Source organism: Sus scrofa, chromosome 2 (assembly GCF_000003025.6).
Source record: "Sus scrofa isolate TJ Tabasco breed Duroc chromosome 2, Sscrofa11.1, whole genome shotgun sequence".
In the NCBI taxonomy this organism is placed as follows: Eukaryota; Metazoa; Chordata; class Mammalia; order Artiodactyla; family Suidae; genus Sus; species Sus scrofa.
In genome coordinates, this window is record NC_010444.4 from 10,648,973 (window position 1) to 10,673,584 (window position 24,612).

The following is a 24,612-nucleotide window of genomic DNA, read 5'->3' on the forward strand; positions in this document are numbered from 1 at the left end:
TCAGGCAGCAGAAAAAGCATTATTTACAAAGAGCATATTAAAAAGACATGAGAGAAATCAGCCCTCCCCACCCCCAGGTGTGAGCTTCCTCGTGGGTTCCACGGGGCCAGAGTCTGAGAAGAGAGCCGATCCTGTTGATGGGGGAGGGGCTGCCTGGGTCAGGACCCCGAACGTCTCTGCTGGGGTGCTGCTCATTTCCGAGCTCGGTCCTTTCACAGCGTCTGCACTTGGAACAGCCAACTGAGCCAGGGTGGGGTCTCCACCCGGGCTGGGCTCAGTGGGGAGATGGCAGAGCTGGCAGTGGGCCGTGTTAGAAGGTCACATCCGTGGTCCCGCTGGGCAGGAGCATCGTTTCCAAGCGGTGACTGCAGGCAGCTCTGGGGACAGAGGGTCTGGCTCTTGACGTTTGTTCCTGGTTTGTTCCCAGCTCTGTGGGGTGAGAAGGAAACGTCACATTCTGGAGGAGGTTCAGAGGGGTGGGGACAGGCCCAAAGGCCTAGCTTAATGACAGGGACAGGGGTGTCTTCTTCCTAAGTCCATCAGGATGCTCTTAGCGGTGCTTTTTAAAAAGCTGTGGCAGGAGTTCCCGTTGTGGCTCAGTGGTTAACGAATCCGACTAGGAACCATGAGGTTATGGGTTCGATCCCTGGCCTTGCTCAGTGGGTTAAGGATCTGACATTGCCGTGTGCTGTGGTTTAGACTACAGATGTGGCTCGGATCTGGAGTTGCTGTGGCTCTGGCATAGGCCAGTGGCTACAGCTCCGATTCAACCCCTAGCCTGGGAATCTCCATAAGCCGCAGGAGCAGCCCAAAAAACCACACACACACACACAAAAAGACAAAAAAAAAAAAAAAAAAAAAAAAAAGCTGGGGCATGGTTGATTTACAGCGTTATATTAGTTTCAGGTGTACAACATAGCGATTCATAATGTTCATAGATTAGGAGTTTCCACTGTGGCTCAGCCGACTAGAATCTGTGAGGATTCAGGTTCGATCTCTGGCTCTCTCAGTGGATTAAGGATCCCGCATTGCTGTGGCTGTGGTGTAGGCCGGCAGCTGCAGCTCCGATTTGACCCCTAGCCTGGGAACCTCCATATGCTGCAGGTGTAGCCATTAAAAATAATAATAATAAAAATGAAAAAAATTTGAAAAAATGTTTCTAGATTATCCTCCATTTATAGTTATTATAAAGCATTGGCTATATTCCCGTGCTGTACCACATGTCCTCGAGCTTATTTATTTTAGACAGAGCAGTTTGTTCCTCTTAATCTTCCCCTGCTCTTAGGGGCTCGTTTATGTGGTTTTCCGAGTTGGAGTTTAAGGTCCGAGATCCCTCTGCTCAAACAGCCACATCAGCTCCCATCACCTAAACTGCTGGTGCTTATTCCTGGCCTTTACGAGAGTCAAGATGCTCAGGCCCACCCCATCCCTCCCCCCGTGCGAGTTCAGGGGGAGCAGAGGGGCAGAACTGGGGGCCAGGCTCACCTCTTACAGCCTCTGAGCCCCGTGCAAATCATAATCGCTGTCGGAGGAGTTATCAGGCTGGGTGGAGATGCGATGCAGGGCCCCTTCCAGAGCTGCGGAAAGAAAGCAGGCTGTGTGCAGCAGGGTTATTCCTCCTGGCTACACCGATAGAGAGCCCTTCAGAGCCGAGAGCCCCTCGGGGGCTGGAAGATCACAGGGACTTTCTGAGCTGGTGGCTCCACCGCCCCGTCTCCGTTGTGATCAAACCAGCTAGCGTCCACTAATGATGCTGGACACCCGGCTCCCTGGGGCTTAATTGCCAGTGCCAGTCGGGGAGCGCTCGATACAGGGCTCTGTGGGCCACTGATGGATGGTTCTGTTCTGCCTCGAAGGAATCCATGGGGCCTCATTTATTGAGAAACAGGTCCTTTCCGGCACAGCGGTGCTGGGCTAATGGCACCCCCGCGCATTCTTCTCTCTAGCTGAGAGGCCTGTTAAGCTGTATCCCTTCCATACCTGCCAGGACTGGCTGTCAAAGGGCCAGTTTGATCCTCCTCGTCCCTGTGGGGCCTCCCTTTTCTCTCGGGGCAATCACGTGGCCCTCTGCCCCATTCATCGGAGCCCAGCCCGCGCTTACCTGGATAGGCTGAGATCTGGGAGTTCCTGGGAGGCTGACTGTATTCATTCTCCACGTGGGAGGCCGTGGGGTTCTCAACATGGGACCTGACAGTCACTGTGTGGTTTCGATGGAAAGACACTGAGAAGATGCAGGAGATGGTGTGGTCAGAGGTGCTGTTCTGTGCCCCTCCTCCTCTCCCAAAGAGGCCCAGAACTCAAATTCCCTGTTCCCACTATGTAATGGGTGGGAGCAGGGGTCCCCAGAGCTCCTTCAGCGTGTCCCTCTTTTCCTTTCTTCCTGGGGAGGTTCATTCCAGCCAGGCTCAGACTTTTCAAGCAGCTCTGGGTTGGCTGGCACGTTGATTGGCGGTCAGGCCTTTAGTCAGTCGGTCAGTCAGTCAGTCATCAAACATTTATCAAGCAGGGAACCAGAACACCAGTGACAGGGCAGATATGGTCGCTTCCCTCCCAGAGCTGAGGGTGTTTATTTGTTTGTTGGTTGTTTTTCTAGCTGTGCCTGTGGCGTGCAGAACTTCCCAGGGCAGGGATGGAACCTGCACCACAGCAGTGGCCCAAGCCACTGAAGTGATAATGCCAGGTCCTTAACCATTGCACTGCAGGAGAACTCCAGTCTTTATATTGTAAGAAAGACTTGACAACACAGATACTTCTTGAAGGATTTGGCCCTTGACATGCACAGGGTGGGTTTGGGAGGAAGAGAATAGGAGCGGAGGCAGGAGGAGGGCTGTGGTTCTACCCATGAAGAGGGCTCTGGCCATGGTCAGAAGAAGGGAGGACAGAAACCAGGGGTGAGGGCTGGGCTGGCTGCCTTAAAATGTCTTAAAGGCTGGTCACCTAAAGCTGTTCCATGATAAAGACATCCCATGATAAATCTATAGCTTGGACAACCCTTCTTAATGTGTGTGTCTGCTTTGGAGATGAACAATGAAAAAATGCCCATTAAGGTTCTGACAAGTCCTGATGTAAAGAATGGCTTTGCTTAACTCATTGATTTCTGAGTCTATTTGGTAATGGCCACCTCCTTTCTGAGAACCGCTTGTGGACGCCAGTGGCCACAGTCCCAGCTTAGATAAGTACAGTGGAGATCAGAGGCCTCAAGCAGCCACGGGTGCCATCCGTGGTCAGCCGTGACCCGTGATCAGCTCCCCGGTCTTCTTCTGGAGCCCCATGGACACTGGCTGGGGTCAAGGGAGGACCTTGACCTCCGGGGTTACTTACTGTTCTGGTTCATTCCCGTTGGGCCAATCCACTGACGCTGCTTCTTCTGGCGGACTGGGTGACAGACAGGAAAGGAATGTCAGGGGCGGGGAGGGAGAAGGCGGCAGGTTCATGCTGAGGGGCTGGTTCTCCAGGAGAAGCCACCACAGGGTGTTTAGAACCAGAATTAAGACCGGAAGGGTGCTAGGGACCTGTGGCCACTGCCCACCTCCGGGGCCTCTCTTTCCAGCCTCTCTTATCACTGCCCTTGTCTTTGAGTGATTTTCTGCCGAGTTCTGCAGGGTCAGGATAATACCCCCTACGTTCCCAGCTGCTAAGTGGTGGAGCCAGGTCTGAGACACCTGTCTTCTGAGGTCATAGGTGGAGCCCATGACCTTCTGGACCCACTACGATCTAAGGAATGGTCTCACCCTTGCTTTGGGCTTTGGAGGTGTGCGAATCGGTGGCTTCCCTGACTTTCTGCTGATTGGAGCAGAGAAAAGCTGGTGGGCAGGAGAGGGGTGGAGCTGGGTGGTGAAGCAGAGGTGCCTCCTTTGCGGGGCTCGCGGGCAGCCCGTCCAGTCTGCCCACTCAGGCACGTGAAAGGGAGGTGGTTCAGGGCACCGGCACCTACATTTCTTCACCAACTTCTTGTAGGCAAGAGGGCCACACACGACCAGCAGCACTGCCAGGAGCACCAGGGCCAGGATGATGCTCACCACGGTGCCTGCGCCCAGGCCCGCTGGGCTGGACTTCTGGCCTGCGGGAGGCAGAGTTCGGTCAGTCTCAGCCCAGGAGGCATGAAAACGGTCCCTGAAGAGGGAAGCTACCCGCTGGCTGGTTGGCTTCCCAGTAATTCGCCAGCATGTGCAGAAGGCAATTTTCCACCTGGCTGTCTCTCTACTCTCTGAAATTCTCCGCTACCCATTCGTTTATCCACCATTTACTCTCTAACAATTGATCATCTGGCTGTCATTTGCCGCTCCTGTTATTAGCTATCTAACTTTCCACCAGTTTCCAGTTACTTATAAGTGATCACCTTGCAATCACATACAAATAGCATCCAACCATCATCTGTCCATCCATCCATCTATCCACCCATCCATCATGCATCCATTCATCCATCCACCCATCCATTTCTCTCTTTAAAAAAATTTTGTTTTTGCTTTTGTTTTTTAGTGCCATACTTGCAGCATACGGAAGTTCCCAGGCTAGGGGTTGAATCGGAGCTGCAGCTGCTGGCCTACGCCACAGCCACAGCAACACCAGATCTGAGCCGCATCTGTGACTTACAGCTCACAGCAATGCTGGACCCTTTAACCCACTGAGCAAGGCCAGGTATCGAACCTGCATCCTCATGGATTACTAGTCGGGTTCTTAACCCACTGAGCGACAATGGGAACTCCCATTTCTCCCTTTTCTGTTAGTCAGTTACCATTAGTATAGCCTCTATCCCTTGCTTTTCTTTCTTCCGTCCAGAAGAGCAGAAGACAGCCATCATTCATTAGCTGCCTAATTGTTATGGCCAGGCTCCTATTTATGGCTTCTGCTCATTCTTGCACCCTCTCCCCTGATTTGTCATCTCTCCATCCTTTCCTAAGGCTCTCTGTTTAGTTCCTGGGGACTGTTCTTCAGAAATGTGCTCATTGACCGAGTCCTAGAAGGAAAATCCAGAGGTGCCCTCCACCCACCGTGGGCTGTGGCCAACTCACATGTGACAAACACTCTCTTGCAGTGGGATTTTCTCTCCAGAAGCTGGTGGCACTGGGACAGTTTCCCTGGGGGACAGAAGAGCCCCCGGGAGGTCTTTTCCCCATCGTCCAGGATCTGGTAGGAGCTGACGTTGCCGCACTGCTGCTCCCGGCACACCTCCTCCCACCTCGCCATGCTCTTGGCTGAGGAGCTGTCACATAGGGTGTCCCACTGCTTGCCCTGGCGCACCTCCACGGAGCCTTCACATGTGCCACTGTGCCCCACCAGGCGGCTCTGCACCTTGGGCTGGAAATCTAGGGGTAGGGGAAGCAAAGGGAGGTGAGGTGGCCGGCTCGGCAGGGGCTCCCTGGGTGCCCCAGGCTGCATGCCTGGCCACCGGGACCTAGTGAGGCTGGCAAAGTGGGGATCCCGGCAGAGCCCAGTTCTTGGGGGTTTGGGTATCATGCAGGACCACCGTCCTTTCTGCTTTTCCCTTCTTCTTGCATCCTCTCTGCCATTTTCACCATCAAGCTCTGTCCCTGGCACCTCTGGGCAGTTGCAACAGCTTGGGTACTTTCACCGAAGAGGTTGGCAAGCTGGCAGTGCCGGTCAGCAGCCGCCAGCAAATTGGTCCCCACCCAGCTGGCAGAAAGAAGGGTAAGACTAGGCTCTACCTGGGTCCACTTCTCTCTTTGAACATCCTCTCATTCTCCGGCTGCTCTTTGGGAGGTGGCAGGGCTTTGCAGAAAGGGAGGCTGAGGCCCAGAGATGGGAAGTACCTTCTCCTCTGAGCCCTAGAGAGTCACAGGTGGGATCGAACCCAGGAATCCTGCTGCCCAGGCCTTGAACCTGGAGGGACCATCTTTCATAAAAGGGCCTGGCCCAACAGAGACTGAATTCATTTCTGCTTGTCAGGGTTGAGCCTGGAGGCCCCCGTGTGCTCAGGTGAGAGGGAGCTGTGATCTCATCAGCTTTGGCCAGTTTCTATGGCAACATCCATCTTCAAAGCCCCAGTCAGTCTTCTCTTTAGGAAAAAAAAAAAAAAAAAAAAAACTCAAAGGCAAGACCTCTGGGTATGGTTTTGCAGGTTGTAGCCTCCAGGAGGGCTCCCAGCAGAGCAGTGGGTGGGCCTGAGAGCCAGCCAGGTTTTCCCCTCCTCAGGCCAAGAGACCCTTGGGGGCTGCTTCTGCCTGGAGGGGGCAGCATTTTACTAATTTGCACCATGTATCCAACGGTTTGAGGGCATCATTGCTTGTAGGAGAGTCGGGTGATCCAGAGTAAGGCTTCCCAGCTTTGTGCACATGAATCCCTGAGACTGCGCTGCAATGCAGAGCTTGGTTGGTAGGTGGAGGGTGGGGCCCGAGACTGTGCATTTCAAACCAGCCAGATGAAGCTGGTGCTGCTGGTGCAAGACCACACGTGGAGCAGCTGAGGCTGACATGACCAGCTCTGGAGGGAAGCTGCTTGAGTGGAAATCCCAGCTAGTGCTCTACGATGCTGAGAAATGCAACCTCTCTGAGCCTCAGCTTAGCTGTGCAATGGGGGTAATAGCACCCACCTCTCAAGCTTGCTATGAAAATGACAGAATACCCTGTATGGTCCCCAGCATGATATAAGCACTGAATATGACTTTTTTTTTTTTTTTTTTTTTTTGCCATGCCCATGACATGCAATTCCTGGACCAGGGATCAAACCCATGCCACAGCAGTGACAAAGCTGGATCTTTAACTCACTGAGCCACCAGAGAACCCTAAATATGATTTCTTTTTCTTTCTTTCTTTCTTTCTTTCTTTCTTTCTTTCTTTCTTTCTTTCTTTCTTTCTTTCTTTCTTTCTTTCTTTCTTTCTTTCTTTCTTTCTTTGCTGTTTCTTAGGCCCGTACCTACAGCATATGGAGATCCCCAGGCTAGGGGTGAAACTGGAGCTACAGCTGCTGGCCTACACCACAGCCACGGCAACGTGGGGTCCGAGCCGCATCTGTGACTCACACCCCAGCCTCATAGCAACACCGGATCCTTAACCCACTGAGCGAGGCCAGGGGTGGAACCTGTGTCCTCACAGATCTTAGTCGGGTTTGTCACCACTGAGCCGAGACGGGAACGCCCGGAGTGTGACTTCAGTGTGGGCTTCACTAGAACATTTGGTCATAAGAGCCCACTACCTCCAAGACTGGCTGCAGTTGTTCTTATTTTGACCTGTGGCCCCTTTCCCTGCACTCCACTGATCCTGCTTTTGGGGTCCCCCCGACCAGCCTCTAGGCTCTTGCTCTCAACCACACCGGCATCGCCAGTCTCTTCAGGCTGGCGGCCTGTGACCAGGGAGCCTCTGCAGGAAACCCCTCTGGCCTCTCCCTCTGCGCTGTGCCTCGGGGACCTCCTATGTGCCACCATCGCTCCAACCTCATCCAGCTCCGGGATGTCTGAACTTCCGTCCTGCAAAGCTAGTCCCCTCTAAATGCTCCATCCTGCTCAGGCCCTTGCCCCAAGCCACGATTCTCACCTAAAAGCCTTCTCTGCTTTGCGCCACCAAACCCACCCTGAGGCCATGCCTTCCCCTGTAAGCACCCTCCTGATGCCGCCTGCCCTCGTGGCTGCCGAGCAAGGGGGGCTCTGGGCTTGTTCTGCATGACTCTGCAGAGATTCCTGATGCACTGGGCAGGGGTGGGGCCTTGCCACCTGCCGGCTGCCCTCCCTCTCATACACCAGCGCTCAGCACCCCCGGCCCACTTCCCCAGTGTTCTCCGAATCACTAGTGTCCTGTGCTGTGTGCAGGCTTTTCAGGAACGTGCAGTGACCCTCTGGGGGCGCCCCCCGCCTCCCCCAGCCACCCCGGGGCTCTACCCGGTTCCACTCACCGGAACAGACAAGGCCAAGAACTTGGCCACCCGCCTGGGGCTGGACTTTCCTGAAGCACTCCTCCAGGGTGACACACCATGGGTTCTGGATCTTCCACTGGACCGGCAAGGGTCGGCCCTCTCCTGGCCCCAGTGCCCTGGCTGCCTCGGTCTCTGTTAGAAGCTTCAGGAAGGAGCCACACTGCAGGGCTGCACAGATGACGTTTCCCAGGGGCTCCTCAAGCCTCTCATGGGACTCGAGGCCGATGGTGCCACCCAGGCTGCCCCTGTAGAACTCCACCAGGCCTGCACAGCGCAGGCCCCCGGGCCCCGCCACCAGCCTCAGCCTGGGAGGTGCTGGGGAGGAGAGAGAGTATCTGAGCGCAGATGACCAGCTGTGGGGCCTTCCGTCCACTGTGGTTGACTGGCCGACAGCTCCGGGAGGCAGTGACGTCTGAGATGTTGGCTAGAACATACTTACACTAAAACTTTTCATGCTTATCTGAAATTTACTTATTTATTTTGTTTTGTCTTGTTTTGTTTTGTTTTTTGGGCCACACCTGCGGCATATGGAAGTTCCCAGGCTAGGGTCCAATTGGAGCTACAGCCACTGGCCTACACCACGGCCACAGCAACGCTGGACCTGAGCCACATCTGCAACCTACACCTTAATGATCCTTAACCCACTGAGCGAGGCCAGGGATCAAACCTACGTCCTCATGGTTACTAGTTGGGTTCGTAACCCACTGAGCCACGACGGGAACCCCTATGCTTATCTGAAATCTACATGTAACTGAACGTCCTGCATTTTGATTCGCTAAATCTGACCCCTCACCCCCAGGGCCCTCAGCATCCTTTTACCTGTGGGCTCTGGAGTAGTCGTGGGCGGGGAAGTCGTGGGAGGAGGTGTCGTCCTCGGTGGCTCTGCAAAGGGACATTCTGGTTGGGGAGGGGCCGGGGACCCTGGGAGGGAGCAGGGAAGAGTGAGGGTGTGTGTGTATGGGGGTGGGGGGTGGGTTTGGGGCAATTGGCGGTGTCGAGAAAGACCTGGAGCTCAGGATGTAGGTCCCCCAGGCCCCATTAAGCCCACTTGACCCACATGTTGTCTCTAAGCCTCCTGCGACAGGGGCAGTACCAGCCCATTTTACAGCTCGGAAGATAGAGGCTGAGGAGAGATAATGAAGTTAGCAGTTGGCAGAACCAGCTCCTCGATGTTTTCTATCCTGCTGGACAGGTGCCAGCACCCCATCAGCAATCCCCATCAGCATATGGTTCTGAGGGGGTGTTTGTAAACCCTTTTCCCGTACCTGCTCAGGTCCTGGATCACAGGCCCTGGGCAGCCTTGTCAGGGCTGGTGCCTGGGTCCAGGGAACCCATGGGGCTGGCTATTACCCACCTAAGCAGATCAGAGACAGAGGGTCCCCCTGGTTTGTCTTAGTCAAGCTGCAGTTGGAGAAGGACACCTGTTGTCCATGGCAGATGATCTGGTTTAGGATCCACCTCCTGCTGAAGGGCTGTAAGTGAGTGAAGATCAAGGGCTGCCCGCATTGCAGGTCCTGGCAGAGCTTCGAGGCCTGACTGGGGTCCTCCTGGTGGAACAGGGACCAGCCCCAGCTCTGGCTGTGCACTGTGTACCATGTGCTCTTGTAGTTGACCTCCAGCTGGCCCTGGCACCGTGAGCTGGAGCCGCTCAGTCTCACCATGAACCCTGGGGGTCAAAAGGATGGGGGTCAGGCCAGAAAAAGCCTTTCTCGGGGGCCCCTCCCTGCACCCTCCCCACCTGGCCCCACACCCAGCGAGGAGCCCTCTGCCCGTGGGCTGCCTGCTTGGCTCCTCCTGTGAGCTTTGTCCTCTGGGGCCCTAGAGGATCTTTGCAGAAACTCAGGCTGGTGCTGCTCCTGACCTAGGAAACCAGGCCCAAGAGGATGGGGCTTGAGCCAGGGAACTTGGAGTAGCGAGCAAGGGATTCTCAGCATCCACGGCCCAGCAAAATTCGCCCACCTTTGGAAATCTTGTTTCCATAGATCCAAGATAAGACCCAGCACCTACTTTTGTTTTTGGTTTTTTCCCTCCTCTCTCTCTAACTTTAAAATCAATTTGGGGAGTTCCCGTCGTGGCGCAGTGGTTAACGAATCCGACTAGGAACCATGAGGTTGCGGGTTCGGTCCCTGCCCTTGCTCAGTGGGTTAACGATCCGGCGTTGCCGTGAGCTGTGGTGTAGGTTGCAGACGCGGCTCGGATCCCGCGTTGCTGTGGCTCTGGCGTAGGCCGGTGGCTACAGCTCCGATTCAACCCCTAGCCTGGGAACCTCCATATGCCGCGGGAGCGGCCCAAGAAATAGCAACAACAACAACAACAACAAAAAAAGACAAAAAAAAAAAAAAAAAAAGAGCCAGAAAGACAAAGACAAATACCATATGATATCACTTATAACTGGAATCTAATATCCAGCACAGATGAACATCTCCTCAGAGAAGAAAATCATGGACTTGGAGAAGAGACTTGTGGTTGCCTGATGGGAGGGGGAGGGAGTGGGAGGGATCGGGAGCTTGGGCTTATCAGACACAACCTAGAATAGATTTACAAGGAGATCCTGCTGAATAGCATTGAGAACTATGTCTAGATACTCATGTCGCAACAGAAGAAAGGGTGGGGGAAAAAACTGTAACTGCAATGTATACATCTAAGGATGACATGACCCCCTTGCTGTACAGTGGGAAAATAATAAAAAAAAAATAATAATAAAAAAAAATAAACAAATAGTTGTATTTTAGAAAAAGAACTTTTAGGAAAAAACCTCCAAATAGTAATTTTATGGTTATTTGTATGATTATGAATAATTTTCACTTTTTCTTTATTTCTATATTTCCAAATATTTTCTGCAGTGAAATGACTTTTGTGTTAAATAAGGGTTAAAAAAAAATGAATGTTATTTGTAAAAGAATCCTATAGAGAAAATTTTCTTTGTTTTTATCTAATGCGTTGCTGAAAACATTTCCATATCAATTCCATCCACTCTATCTCGGAAAACATGGAGGAAAATGCATCTGTAATAAATGAAAGCAGCAAACAAAGAAAGGTGGCCAAATCCATTAAAAAAAAAAAAAATCAATTTGATCGAGGTACACTTTACATACAGGGAAATGCCCTCATTCTAAGGGCACGAGTTCAATGGAATTTGACAAATGTATACACGCCTGCAGCCACCACCACACACTAGACTGAGACTAGTCCCATCACCCGGAAATTCCCTCTTGTCCTTTCACAGTCCGCTTCCCAGAATCCAGCCTCAGGCTGTCACTGATCCGCTTTCTGTCCCTAGAGAGGAGTTTTGCCTGTTCTTGAATGGTATATATAAGTGGAATCATATAGCAGGTACGGTCTTTCTAGTGTTTGGAGCTAGGATGCCATGGCAGGTTTCCAGGTCCTGGCCCAGGGCCCACCAAGGCCCCGGTGACCTCTTCTGCTTGCCTAGTGGCTTCTCGAGACCTCCTCGCCACATGTATCCCCAAAAATATGCAGCATGATGTTGTCTCAGGAAGTGTGAAAAAGAGAGGTCTGTGGTGAAGTGAGTCTGAAAACGGCTAGACTGGAAAATGCTTAACAGAGTTCCTCATTGCAGGACTTCTCAGAGCCTTTACTAGGCCAGTGCCCCCTGTCAGGCTTGGCTGGGTGATGTGGTATTGCTTACCCTTCATCTAGCAAGTTCCATGGAACACTGTGTGGGACACACTAGCCTCTAAGATTAAAGTCCAACCTCGAAGGCGAGACACTTCACACCCTTTCCAATCTCAGCCTTAGAGAGGTTGCACATGTCCTTGACCAGGGAGCAACTGGCAGGACTGGGTAGGAAGCAGGACTTTGCAAGGGGCGTTTATGGGCTGCTGTGTTTTCTGTGCATGGTGAGTCATAATAATATTTATTATGAGAACTAGCACTCGCATGTTCTAGGGCGTCTATCTGCGAGTGGCCCTCTTAAGAGTGTGTGTGAGTGTGTGTGTGTGTGTGTGTGTGTGTGTGTGTGTGTGCGCACGCGAGCATGTGCACGTACACACGCAAAAGGGTTTTTTCTCTCTCTGTAGGATGGGATTCACGCTGACAAAGGGATGACAGGTCCCCTACAGCCTGGTGGGACGCCACCCTGCTCCCCAACGCCCCCTCCACGTGGCTCCTCCTTACCTGAGTCCTCCAAGTTGAGCCCTCCGAGGCCTCTGAGGCAGGAAATGACTGCGGGAAGGAGAGAGGAGGGTCAGGAAGTGAAGTCTATGGCCCGCTCCCTTCTCCCCCCCTTCTGCCCACAGCCTGATCAATGGCCTTTTCTGCCTCCTGCCACCATCATGGGGTTCAGGGGCCGGGATTTTCATGCTACAGGTCGTAACCCCTCGGTGGGTCATGAAATCAATGTAGTGGGTTGCAACCATCAATGTTCTTTCTTGTTTTAAAACCTTGCTTTTGAAATGAACATGTGATAAAACTGATTTTCTTTTTCTTTTTGCCTTTTCTAGGGCCACTTCCCGAGGCATATGGAGCTTCCCAGGCTAGGGGTTGAATCGGAGCTGTAGCCACCGGCCTACGCCAGAGCCACAGCAGTGCGGGATCCGAGCCACGTCTGCGACCTACACCACAGCTCACGGCAACGCCAGATCCTCAATCCACTGAGCGAGGCCAGGGATCGAACCCGCAACCTCATGGTTCCTAGTCGGATTGCTAAACACTGAGCCACGACCGGAACTCCCTGGTTTTCTTTTTTTAGTGCACAGTTATACAACTTTTGACACATACAGGGATCTGCATAATCCCTGTAACAAGGCGTACAACAGTCCCATCACCCCCCACCCCGTTTTCCTCATGCTATCCTTTCGTAATCATATGCAACATTGCAGCCATCAGTTTTTAAAAATGATGTAATCCTGCAACCATCAATCTTTTTATGATCCCACCCACCACATACGGAAGGTGCTGGGCTATGGGTCAAATTGAAGGTGCAGCTGCTGGCCTACGCCACAGCCACAGTAACGTCAGATCTGAGCTGCCTCTGTGACCTACGCCGCAACTTGCGGCAACACCAGATCTTTAACCCATTGAGGGAGGCCAGGAATAGAATCTGCATCCTCACAGAGACAACGTTGGGTCCTTAACTTGCTGAGCCCCAGCAGGAACTCCCCAACTATCAATTAAAAAAAAAATGAAATGGACTAGAATAGAGGATGTCAGAATGCATTGTGTTTTGTGAGGATAAAGCTCATTTTTCTGTGCATTGGCTGGCAAAGTAAAAATGTCCCGAGTGTTGCTTTCAATCAAAGAATGTTTGAAGGTCACGGTCCTAGAAGGCTAAGTGAGCCAGAATGGGAACCCAGGGGGGCATTTGTGATTTTCTAGAATTCCCAAGGTCGGACAGGAATGACAGCAATTTCTCGTCCACAGCTCCCATTCTGGAGAAGGAAATCGGATCTCAGAGAGGCAGAGGGCCTCGGCCAAGATCACAGGGGCTGGTTGGTGGAGGAGCCCATGACTGGCCTCCCCCTGGTCTGGCTCCTACCAGAGCCCCTTCAATAGGAATGTGGGCCATGTGGGAATTTCCACCTCTCCCTGGCCCTTTCTGACTGTGGAGCGGGGACAAGGTGGCTCACGGCCGGCCTCTTGGCACAGCAGCCCTTGGCCGGCTCATGTGTGGCTGGGGCGGAGGTTTGATCTGGGTGGGGACAGGGTGGGGCGGCACCCTTGTGTGGCCTCAGAGCCCACCTTCCGTGTTTGCTGCCCGGCTTTATCTGTCGTGGAGCAGATGTTCTGGTTTCCATTTGCCCCCTGGGCTCGAGTCTCACTTGGGAGCTGGGGACACCATCAGGCCGGGGCAACAGCCTCGTACAGTGAAGGCCTGTGTTTAAGTTGATTTTGAGAAATTGTGGCTGGGTGTCAAAAAGCCCATTTGTGCCTGAGCGTTCTAAAGCTGATGGTAGAATTTTAAGGGGAGACAGACCCCGCCAGCCTGCCTTCCCACCCGCCACCAAGATGCCCTGTGATGAAGTTGCCACCAGTGGTGAGTATTAGCCATCTTGGCAAGAGCTGCCATGGTGGCCCGGGAGTCCTGGGCCTCAGCAGCGGAAGGTATTTCTCATGCAGAGGGAGTGTCAGGCCCAGAGCAGAGGCCAGAGCTCTGGCTTGGGTTGGGAGGGGTTGGCCAGCTGTCAGCCATCTGATGTATTGCCATGGGTAGGGCAGCCTCAGGAGGACGTGGTGGAGATGCAGAGAGAAGGCAGGAGGCCCTTTGCCCTTCCCTCACCTCTCACCCCTGACCTCTCATGCCCACCCTCCTCTGGTCCCAGTTCCCCATGGTGAATGGCGCTGTCCACCCTTAGGGAGTCATTTCTTTGGCTAAGCTCCGAGGGCTGAGGAGCTTGAAGTGGCACTTACGGGAAGAAGGGACCCAAAGATCCACCCTTTGATGCTGAATGACACAGGACAGCTTTTCAGGCACCCATGCCTTTTCTCTGAGTCTGAGCACCCTACCTGTGCACCCTGGGGAGTAGTTTCTTAGCCCCTCTGAGCCTCAGTTTGTTCATCTGCAGCATGGGAGCAAGACAGAGACCAGCTCGATATCAGTCTCTTGAGGATGAAATGAAACCACCTAGGCAAAGACTTAGCCCAGTGCCTTCCTGGCCTGCGCTTGGTGCTCAGGGCTGGTGTTACTGGTGGTGGGGCCAGCTGGGCCTGCGGCCAGGGTGGGTAGCACTGCAGGCCTGCGGGGATTTTCCCAGGAGCAGGGACTCCCATTTGGACGCTTGGAGAGACAGATCAGGGCTTACCACCTCTCTTTCCATTTGGCACCTTCACATTCCCAAAGTCACAGAGTCAATATTCATTAATAGCAGCCACTGAAGTTCCCCTTGTGGCTCAGCAGGTTACAAACCGACTAGTATCCATGAGGACACAGGTTCAATCCTTGGCTTTGCTCAGTGGGTTAAGGATCTGGCGTTGCCATGAGCTGTGGTGTAGGTCACAGATGAGTCTTGGATCTGGTGTTGTGGTGGCTGTGGTATAGGCTGGCAGCTGCAGCTTGGATTTGACCCCTGTCTGGGAACTTCCATAAGCCACAGTTGTAGCCCTAAGAAGCAAACAAAAACCAATTTTTTTTTTTTGTCTTTTTGCTATTTCTTTGGGCCGCTCCCGCGGCATATGGAGGTTCCCAGCTAGGGGTCGAATCGGAGCTGTAGCCACTGGGCTACGCCTACACCACAGCAACGCCAGATCTTTAACCCACTGAGTGGGACCAGGGATTGAACCCGAAACCTCATGGTTCCTAGTCAGATTCGTTAACCTCTGCGCCATGACGGGAACTCCAAAAACCAATTATTGAACACATACTGTATACTCAGCTCTGCTGGTGGGGGGGGGGGTAGTTCCTTGCAGTTATTGTTCATTTTCCACACGGCCCCATACTGTGAGGTGAATATTTTCACAATATTGCTGTTGGAAGAGGTGAGCACCCTGCCCAGGGTGACAGTGCCAGCAACTGACAGGGCCCTTCCGCCTTCCACACCCTCACTCTCTACTCTCTGCCACCCAGTTGGGCCTCCAGAGTGCTGAGTTTGGGGAATGAACATGACCTAGATCCAGACCCTGGGGTCCTGGAGCCTCCAGACTCCGAAGCCTCTGGAGCAGGGTCTGAACTTGACCATCCTTGCAAATCTCACACAGAAAAACCCAGCCTTGCTCAGAGAACATTCTGAGGAAAGACTGCACAACCTGAGAACCAAGAAAAATTCTAGGATAGAAAAAGCCCTGGGGAGAAAAAGTATCTTTTCATTTCAGGGTGTCACCTCCCTCCGGGAGGCTGGCTGGCCTTGGGTGAGCAGCATTTCTTGTCTTGTCACTGCATCACTGTCACCAGCATCATCATCACCACCACCATCACCATCGCCATCATCGCCACCATCACCACCATCTCCACAACCACCTTCACCGCCATCACCATCCCCACCATCACCACCATCGCCACCATCACCATCATCACCCCCACCATCATCCCCACCATCACCATCATCACCGTTGCCCTCACCACCATCATCATCATCACCATCACCACCATCACCATCGCCATCATCGCCACCATCACCACCATCTCCACAACCACCATCACCGCCATCACCATCATCACTGTTGCCATCACCATCATCACCATCATCACCATTGCCACCATCACCACCATCACCATCATCACCGTTGCCCTCACCATCATCACTACCATCTCCACCACCATCACCACCATCATCACCACCACCACCATCTCCACCACCATCACCAGCACCATCATCACCGCCACAACCATCGCCATCGGCATCCTCAACACTTTCATAGCTTGCACTCTTTCCTGGGCAACTGTGTACTTGAATTCCCTTGAACCTGACTGCAGCCCTATGAAGTTGGCACTATTATTTTGACCCCCATTTTGTAGATGAGGAGCTGGAGAGGTTATGTAACTTGCTAAGTAGCTGGTGAGTGCTGGGACCAATACTCTAAGCCAGGCCATCTGGGCACAGAGTATCTGCTTTTTTTTTTTTTTTTTTTTTCCCTTTTAGGGCCGCACTTGTGGCCTATGGAAGTCCCCAGGCTAGGGGTCGAATCAGAGCCGCAGCCACTGGCCTACACTACAGCCACAGCAATGCCAGATCCGAGCCGCATCTGTGACCTATACCATAGCTTGCAGCAATGCTGTATCCTTAATCCACTGAGTGAGGCCAGGGATCAAACCCACATGCTCATGGAATACTAGTCAGGTTCTTACCCCACTGAGCCACGGCAGGAACTCCCAGAGTCTCTGATTTTGTCTGCTGGGCTGAGCGGCCCCCTTCCCTTCAGGGGGAAGGCTGTGACGGCCCGCCCCGTGTTCCACCAATTCCTGCCAGTTCCTGGTATGCAAAGCTGATGGAAAGGAGTGAACCTAGGATTCCCTCCAGTCAGTGAAACAAGACTTTCCATAAACTTGCTGTGTGATCTTGGCAAGTCACTCAACCTCTCTGGGCTTGGTCTATAAAGTGAGGAAGGTAGATTCCACCATCCCTCACCCTCCTTTCGGTTCAGACTTCCACAGGCCACAACCTTTAGTTCCTGGTGATCTCTGCGGCAGGCGGGCATGCAGGCAGGCAGGCAGGCAGGCAGGCAGGCAGGCGTGGGCAGGTGTGTGGCTGACGGGGAGGCTTCCTGGGTGCTGCTGCTTCCTGTCTGTCAGGCATCCATTCAGGTGTTGATTGGCCACATCTCACCATCCTCCTTTTTTGCTGCTTCTCACAGGCGTCAGACCCCCCAGACAGTGCTGGGGGTCCCCCTGCGCCCCCTCTGTAGCTACAACTTAGCTCAGTCCCTGTGTGTGGCCGGAGGTCCAAGGCTCTGAAGCCCCAGAACTGGCGAAGAGAAGCCGGAGGACCCTGGAGACCAGGAGGGGCAGGAGGCACGGAAGCATCTCACCATTCCCAACCTGTTATCCCATCCACAGCCCGAGCAGCAGGGCCCCTTCCCTCCCCTGCCGGCTTCTCCTTGGAGTCCCCAGCATTTAGGGCTGAGCCTGGCCAGGCCAGGGGAAGCTCAGGGCCAAAAAAGCCAGAGAGACACTCAAAAGGCTTCTTCCCTCTCCCCATCCTTCTCCTCATCTCTGGCTCTGCAGAGCCCCTGCCTGCCCAGAGGAGGTCCCAGGGGGAGGGGAGTTAAATGAATTCCTGAAAGCGGCTCTGAGACGATCACAGGCTCACCCCCTCCCTCCACTCTCCTCTTGTGTCCCCACATTCCAAATGGTTCTTACTTCCGGGCTCTGTCCAGCCACCCTGTGGGTCCCATCAGGGCACCGGTGAGTTTTATTGACTCTACACAGTGTGTAATTTTTTTTTTCTTGAGCCCATTTTTTTAAAAATTTCTTTCTTTCTTTTTTTAAATTCTAAGATCCAGATATTTTTGAAAAATAGGACATTTGGGCCACTTGAGGCTGCATCGCCATGAGCCCCAGGTTGCAACCCGCTCCATCCTGGTTTGCCAACGCCCTTGGGACACCTTGCGGTCCCCTCGCATCTGGAGAGAATCCGCTTCACACACAGGATGGTTTCTGCCGCAAACCATGTAAAATTTCACACCAAGTGGGATGCGTCGAGATTATAAATAGTCTCCTATTCATTCCCATCAGGATTTGCACTGTATGCATTTTCCAGAAATTTACATTTTGGGGTGGTTTTGGAATTGGATGAGCATCCGCGGACCTCTCTTTTAGGTCCCAAGTTACAGTGGAACCAGAACTTAGCCCAGGCTGCTGGCTTCAGAGGCTGTACCCTTGAGGCCCGCCTCTGACCCGGGGCCTGCCTGGACCGGTGGGCATCTGGGCTCACAGCCCCCTCCACGCTGGGAACTGGGGGGCAAGAGCATGGCCTGCTGAGTGTCCAGTGGGCACCAGGGTCCAGGGAGGAGCTAGGACGTTACTGATGCTAATAACAGTGACAGCGAATCTTTATGGAGCTCTTAGCCAGTGCAGACCCCCCGGCAAAGGTTTTTCACGGGAGACGAATCAGGGGCTGTCATCATTCTGTTTTCTAGATAAAGAAACCGACAGACTGATTTAATGTGGTTTGGAAATCAGATGCTCCATTTTTTTTCCCATTAACAGTGATTCCCCTTAATAGTCCATGAAATTCTCATCAATGTACAGCAAACACGGTATATCGATGGCCTTTGGGGGGCATTCTGGGCTGTCCTCCCTTCATCCTCTGATGAAGGTCAGGGGCCCTGCGTTTCTGAAATGATCCTCATCAGTGGAGCTGCGTTAACCTGAATCAGGGCCTCAGGGAGAAGAAGACCACAAAGGGCCAGAATTCTGTTTCTTGCGTTGAACACCCGATGAAGCGGGTGGTTTTTGATCAGGAGCTTTTTATGTGCAAAACACACAGAGGAGCACACTGGGCTGATGCCAGGAGAAGCCTGGGGGCTGGAGCCAGCAGAAAGAAGATGAATTCGGGTCTCTAATCTCACCCACCCAGGGCTGTGCCAGCGAGGGAGCAGCAGCGAGCAGATAGTGGGCAGAATGGCTTTCGCTATCTCAATTGCGATTCCACACTCTCCCTGGTGGCCTGGTGTGTCTGATTGAATTTGCATGAGTTTCACGCCGCTGTGTGCAACTCCACTGTCACAGGGACAAGCCTTTCTTTTCATTCAGAGGTTCACATATCCCAAAGCCCTTTCACACACAGGGGCTCATCCTTCTGTTCACAGACTTGCAAAGAAGGGACCATGCTCACTGCCCTATTCGGATGAAGAAACCGAGGTTCAGAGAGGCCAAGCCACTGGCCCAAGGTCACACAGCTTTCTGATGGTAGGGATAGGGCAGAAACCCACATCATCCTCAATTGACAGGACCCTATGAGACTCTACCACTGGGAGACTCTTAGAGCCTACTCGCCCATTGTACAGATGTGGGAAACTGACCCCAGGGAGAGAGGGACTCACTCTGGAGGGGAGTCTGTGGTGGCCAATGGGACGCTGGTTGCCTCTGCCAATCCCCATCAATTTCCTATCCTGTTCCCACCTTGTCTGTGTACCCAAGAGAGAAGGGAGCATCAGGGTACCTGTGGGAACAGTGAGGGTCCGGCCCCCTAAGGGGACATACTGAGGACAAGGGCAGCAGTGCTGATAGCTGTTATAGAGGAAGAGATTCAGGGCAACTGTCCCCATTTGTAAGTCAAAGTCCAACCAAGTCTGTTCTGATGCAGGAATTCCCATCATGGCTCAGCGGGTTAAGAACCCGACTAGTATCCATGAGGATGCGGATTGGATCCCTGGCCTTCCTCAGTGGTTTAAGAATCCGGCATTGCCGTGAGCTTCAGTGTAGATCTAGGACGTGGCTCGGATCTGGCATTGCTGTGGCTCTGTGTAGGCTGGTAGCTGCACCTCTGATTCGACCCCTCACCTGGGAACTTCCATATGCCTCGGGTATGGCCTAAAAAGGAAAAAAAAAAAAAAAAAAAAGTCTTTCCTGATGCACTTGGCGGGAAAGTATTTGTGTCTTTACTGTGTGTTCAGTTTCACTGCAGAAATGGGCACGTGTTTGATTCCGGGGCGTTGCCTGGACCTCCTTGGTGTGTTACAAGCACACAGCACATACCCAATATTACCTTCTGCAGCCTGAAAAATTCTGGGTTCTCAAATGCACCTGGCCCGAGGCTCAGGATAAGGCCTGTGGGCCTGGAGAGGTGAGAGTTCCCGCTTCTCTCCTGGGTGTCCTCCTTTCTCCGCTGCTTGGCCCCTGGGTGGCTGGAGTTCATTGGAGAAAATGCTCCGACCTCTCGGAGGTCTCCAGGCTGCTCACCACAAGCTTGCGTGTGCCAGCCCCTCCTGCAGGGATCGGACCTCCCCAGGACCACAGGGCATGGTGCCCTCACTCATTTCCTACACATATTTGCTCAAATATTATCTTCTTATGAGACCCACTGCCCCCTCCTTGGTACAGCATGGCCCCCAGAGCTTCCAGTAACTAATGCCACACCACTCACGACCTTCTAACATCCATATAGTCATTATTGACTTAGCTCATCTCCCTTCTTCCCATCACATCCGACGATGATTGATGTCAGATTCTCCTGGGTGGGAATTTTTTTTTTTTCTTTTCAGGGCCGCACCTGCAGCATATGGAAATTCCCAGGCTAGGGGTTGAATGGGAGCTATAGCTGCTGGCCATAGCCGTGGCCACAGCAATGCCAGATCAGAGCCACATCTTCGACCTACCCCGCAGCTTGTGGTAACACCGAATCCTTAACCCACTGATCGGGGCCAGGGATCGAACCTGTGTCCTCATGGATATAGTTGGGTTTGTAACTCACTGAGCCGACAACAGAAATTCCACGGCAGGAATTTTGATCGTTTGCTGCTGTGTCCCCAGCACCTGGAATAGTACTTAGCTCACACTAGGTGCTCAATAAATACTTGTTGTCCAAATGAATGAATGAAACAAATTTCATGATTACAATTATCCTTCGGGGGTTATCCCCATTTATGGATTAGAAGGCTGAGTCTTGGAGGGGAGTTCTTGTCATTGTTGAGTGGCCAAGCAGAAATCGAACCCAGATCTGCATTGCTCCAAAGCCTCACAGGTCTTCACGCGTGTGTGCACACATGCACACAAAGGTCTTGCACACGTACAGCACACACCCACATGCTTACCAGTTACCCACATTCATGCATACAGAATGGGTGTAATTAAAATTAATTGGTTGGGTGGAGCTGAAGTCCTTCCCTGGTCCCCTGGTCACTGTAGAGAAAACCCCTCTGAACTGTCAGCACTGAACAGAGTGACTGGAGTGGCCAGTGCCAGCCCCTAAGCCTCTAGGTCCCTCCACTCCCTGCTGGGCTGGGGGACTTGGAGCTGCTGGGGGCCTGATCCTTTGTACCCAAGCCAGTAAGGGCCTCAGCTCTGCAGCCTAGGACAGCGGGCTGGGCGGCCCCTATCCCCTGCTCTGCCATGGACCCCAGCCCCTCTCTGCCTGTCCTGCCTGTTGCCTTCAGCTTCTCTGTCCCCTCTGCCTGGGCCACTCCTCCCTCTTTTCTCAGCCTGGCTGGCTCCTTCCAGCATTCGAGTCTCAGACAAGAGGTCACCTCCTCAGAGAAGAGCCCCTTGGGCTGGAGGCCCCTTTGAAGGTGAGCTCGGTTGCTGAGTCTCAGCATTGCTGTCTCTGCCATGGCACTGATTGCAACATTTAGAAATTTGTAAATATTTCAGGTGCTCCCTCCGTAAAAGTGGGACACCTGTCTTCCTGCTGTATCCATGGTGCTTTACACAGAGCTGGACACATAGCAGATGCTCAATAAATATTTGTAGGTGCATAAATGAATGACTAATGAACCTGTGCAGGAGGACTGGGGGAGACAACGACTGGCCGGGCTGGCATCTGCCAAGACTCTCCTTCTGACCAGGTCTTGCCTCACCTGATTTCTTGCTGACTCTGATAATAATAATAATAATAGTAAGTGTATATAATGATTAATAAATGTATATGATAAATGATATAATAATAAGTAAATTTTAATTATTATTAATGCTTACTGAGCACTTAGGATACAAGAAGCTGATATTCCCACTAAAACTCTGCATGCATTGAATCATTGAATCCTTGTCAATAGCTACGAGGCAGGTCTTATTTTTATTCCCGTTTCCCAAAGGAGGAAACTGAAGCTTACAGAATGGGTCTACGCTCACTCAGCTGGCAAGTGGCGGAATTCTAACTGTTCGTGGGGAAACTCCATGACTTTCCCTTAGGGCCAGCTTCTGGAGTCCGGGTGGCTGGGCCTGAGCAGCTGGTCTGCCATCAGGGTCACCTCCACGCCCCACCCCCAGCAGGTGAGCCCCAGGCAGGTTGGAGCTAAGGGCAGCTGTGGAGGGAAGCAGGCTGGTGGCATCTTCATGTCCCCAAGCCGTGGGCACAAACTTGATGGCCAGCCAGGAGGCCGCAGCATCCCCACAGCTCTAGCACTGGGGGATGGCTTGAAGGGCGCCTGTGCTCTTTGCCCCTGGTCCCCGCCCCGGCCCTAGATGTCCCCAGCCCTTGGTGGTTACACATCTGCTGGTGGCAGTTGTGTCCTGCCGCCATTTTCCTACCTTTGCTGGATCTTTGCTCTGAGAACCGCAGCGCTAGGCTGGGGTGGGCTCACAGCTCACTAGCTGCTCCCCCAGACCTGTTTTCTGCACCATAAAATGGGGGCCGCAGGGCTGCTTTGGGCTGTTGTGAAGCTTCTAGAAGAAAACGGCTTTAAAAGTATTTCTTAAGCTGTGACCCACTGAGCAATGGGCATGTTTGTTACCCACTAGTTACATGCACCCACGTGTGCACACACAGATGGAAACCGTGTACTCCTGGGCTTCCAGATGGTTCCCACACTCTGGTCAAGGTGCTGCCTTCAAGGCTTCCTGACTGGGCTGTGTTGGGACTGGGGCTGCCATAGCCTTGCCCTTGGTGGGGTTCAGGGGGAGGCCCATAGCACAGGACCCCATCCCCACGTCCAGCTGGGAGCCTAGCCAGCTCCCCAGCCCCGTGGGGTCAGAGGTCACAAGTAAGGAGTAGGTGGGGCACTTAGGAGCTGGGTTTTGGAATCTTCAGGGCTAACGAGGCCACAGCAGCTCCTCAGGACCCTGGCTGCCTTCTGAGACCATCCCTCAGTGTCCCTGGGGACAGAAAGCACCTTGTACCTCCTGCAGCTCCACGTAACAACAGCCATGAGGACATGTGGGCACATGTGCCATTGTCACATGCACGGGGGCAGGCAAGCCTACCTCTGGAGGCCATGTTTTGACAATGAAAACGCACACGAATGCGTGCGCACGTACACACATGACTCTGACACACTCGTACAGCTACACACTCCCTTCTCTTGGAGGGACTGAGGCACCCTGCTCGGGCAGGTGAGGTCCCCTGAGTGCTTTCCCAGCAGGAGGCCACAAGCTCCCTCCTGTTTCCACCTGTTCCCGCCCTGAGTCAAGCACCTTGCTCACCCTGCCCCGGCTTCCAAACCCTTGAGAAGTGACCAGGTCTCACCCAGCTCACCCCCTGCATTTTCTAAGTAGGGAGGTGGAGGCCTGGAGAGGCTCGGGGACCTATCTGATGTCACACATACACAGCCAGGCTCAGACCCCAGCACTCAGGCCACAAAGTGGGCTCCCCTCCCCCAACGCCCTGCTTTTGCTCAGAATCCTCCCCACTGGCCAGTGTCGCTGAGGCCCAGTAGCAGGGCTCAGAGCCCGAGCTAGTGTCCTGAGGCCTCGAGGATGGAGGACCGCCCATTCCGCCATCTCTCCTCCGGCAAACAGAAGCCCCCAGACTCATCACCCCAAACCTTATCCCCAGCCAGCTTCTCCAGAGGCCCCAAGCCATTTGCGGGGGAAGGGTTCTGAAGCCCCTCCTCCAGGCCTGGAGTGAGAGCAGACCCCCGTGTGCTCACACTTGGCTGGCAGGCCTGGCTGAGCCCCCCGGGAAGAACCAGAGTGACCAGGAACTAAGGCGTACATCTTTGACATCTGCTCAACCGTGATCCAGAGGTGGTGCACCCCGCCTCAGCCCGCTCTGCCCAGAGCATCATCAGAACTGCCCAGGGGATGGTGAGTTTGCCCGCCATCCCCAGAGGCATCCAAGTAAAGACAGGACATTCATGGGGTGAGAGTGGCTGCAGGGGTGGCAGGGTGGGGTGGGGTCAGCGGCAGAGGAAAGCTGGCTTTGAATAGGGACTGGACAGCTTGATTTCTAGGCTGAGAGTCTGATCTTGGCATGGATTCTGCCTGGACGGTCAGTAAGGTTCCCTGACGGTGCAAGACCGAAGCAGAGGCAGGGCCCTGGGGGTGGGACAGCAGGGCGGAGAGCTGGAGCTGGGGGAGAGGACAGGGATCCTGGAGAGCCCGACCCTCCGTGACACTCCAGAGGGGCAACATGTGGGCCCCAAGGAGCCAGAGGGAAGAACTGGCTTCACCCCCCTTGCACCCCGAGCCCAGGTACCCTGTCGGACGGCCCAGAAGGGTACTCACCCAGCAGCCCCAGCAGGTGCAGGGCGGCCAGTGGTGGACGCTGAGACCCCATGGGCGCGGCCTCCTCCTGCCTCAGCCTCGGTGAGCTCGGCCGGCACCTGCACGGTGGGTGAGGGCGTCTGGCCCCACGTCTCCCTCTCTGGGAGGAGGGGGCGGGGCGGGCAGGCTCTGGCGGGGGTGGGACAGGGAAGCAGGCAGTGCGGGGCCTGCGTCACCCTTGTTTGAAGTTGAAACTGTCAACTTCCTCCTTGGTA

At 53.6% G+C, this 24,612-nt stretch overlaps 1 protein-coding gene across 1 annotated transcript; it reads right to left on the reverse strand.

Annotated features, from left to right (window-relative positions):
- CD5 (CD5 molecule) lies at window positions 1–24,507 on the reverse strand. The gene is given in 11 exon segments (NM_001244800.1): window positions 1–429; window positions 1,486–1,577; window positions 2,102–2,221; window positions 3,322–3,375; window positions 3,935–4,060; window positions 5,013–5,306; window positions 7,846–8,181; window positions 8,686–8,748; window positions 9,221–9,532; window positions 12,004–12,051; window positions 24,359–24,507. Coding segments are annotated over 10 exon segments (1,494 nt in total). The 5' UTR covers window positions 24,411–24,507; the 3' UTR covers window positions 1–429; window positions 1,486–1,488.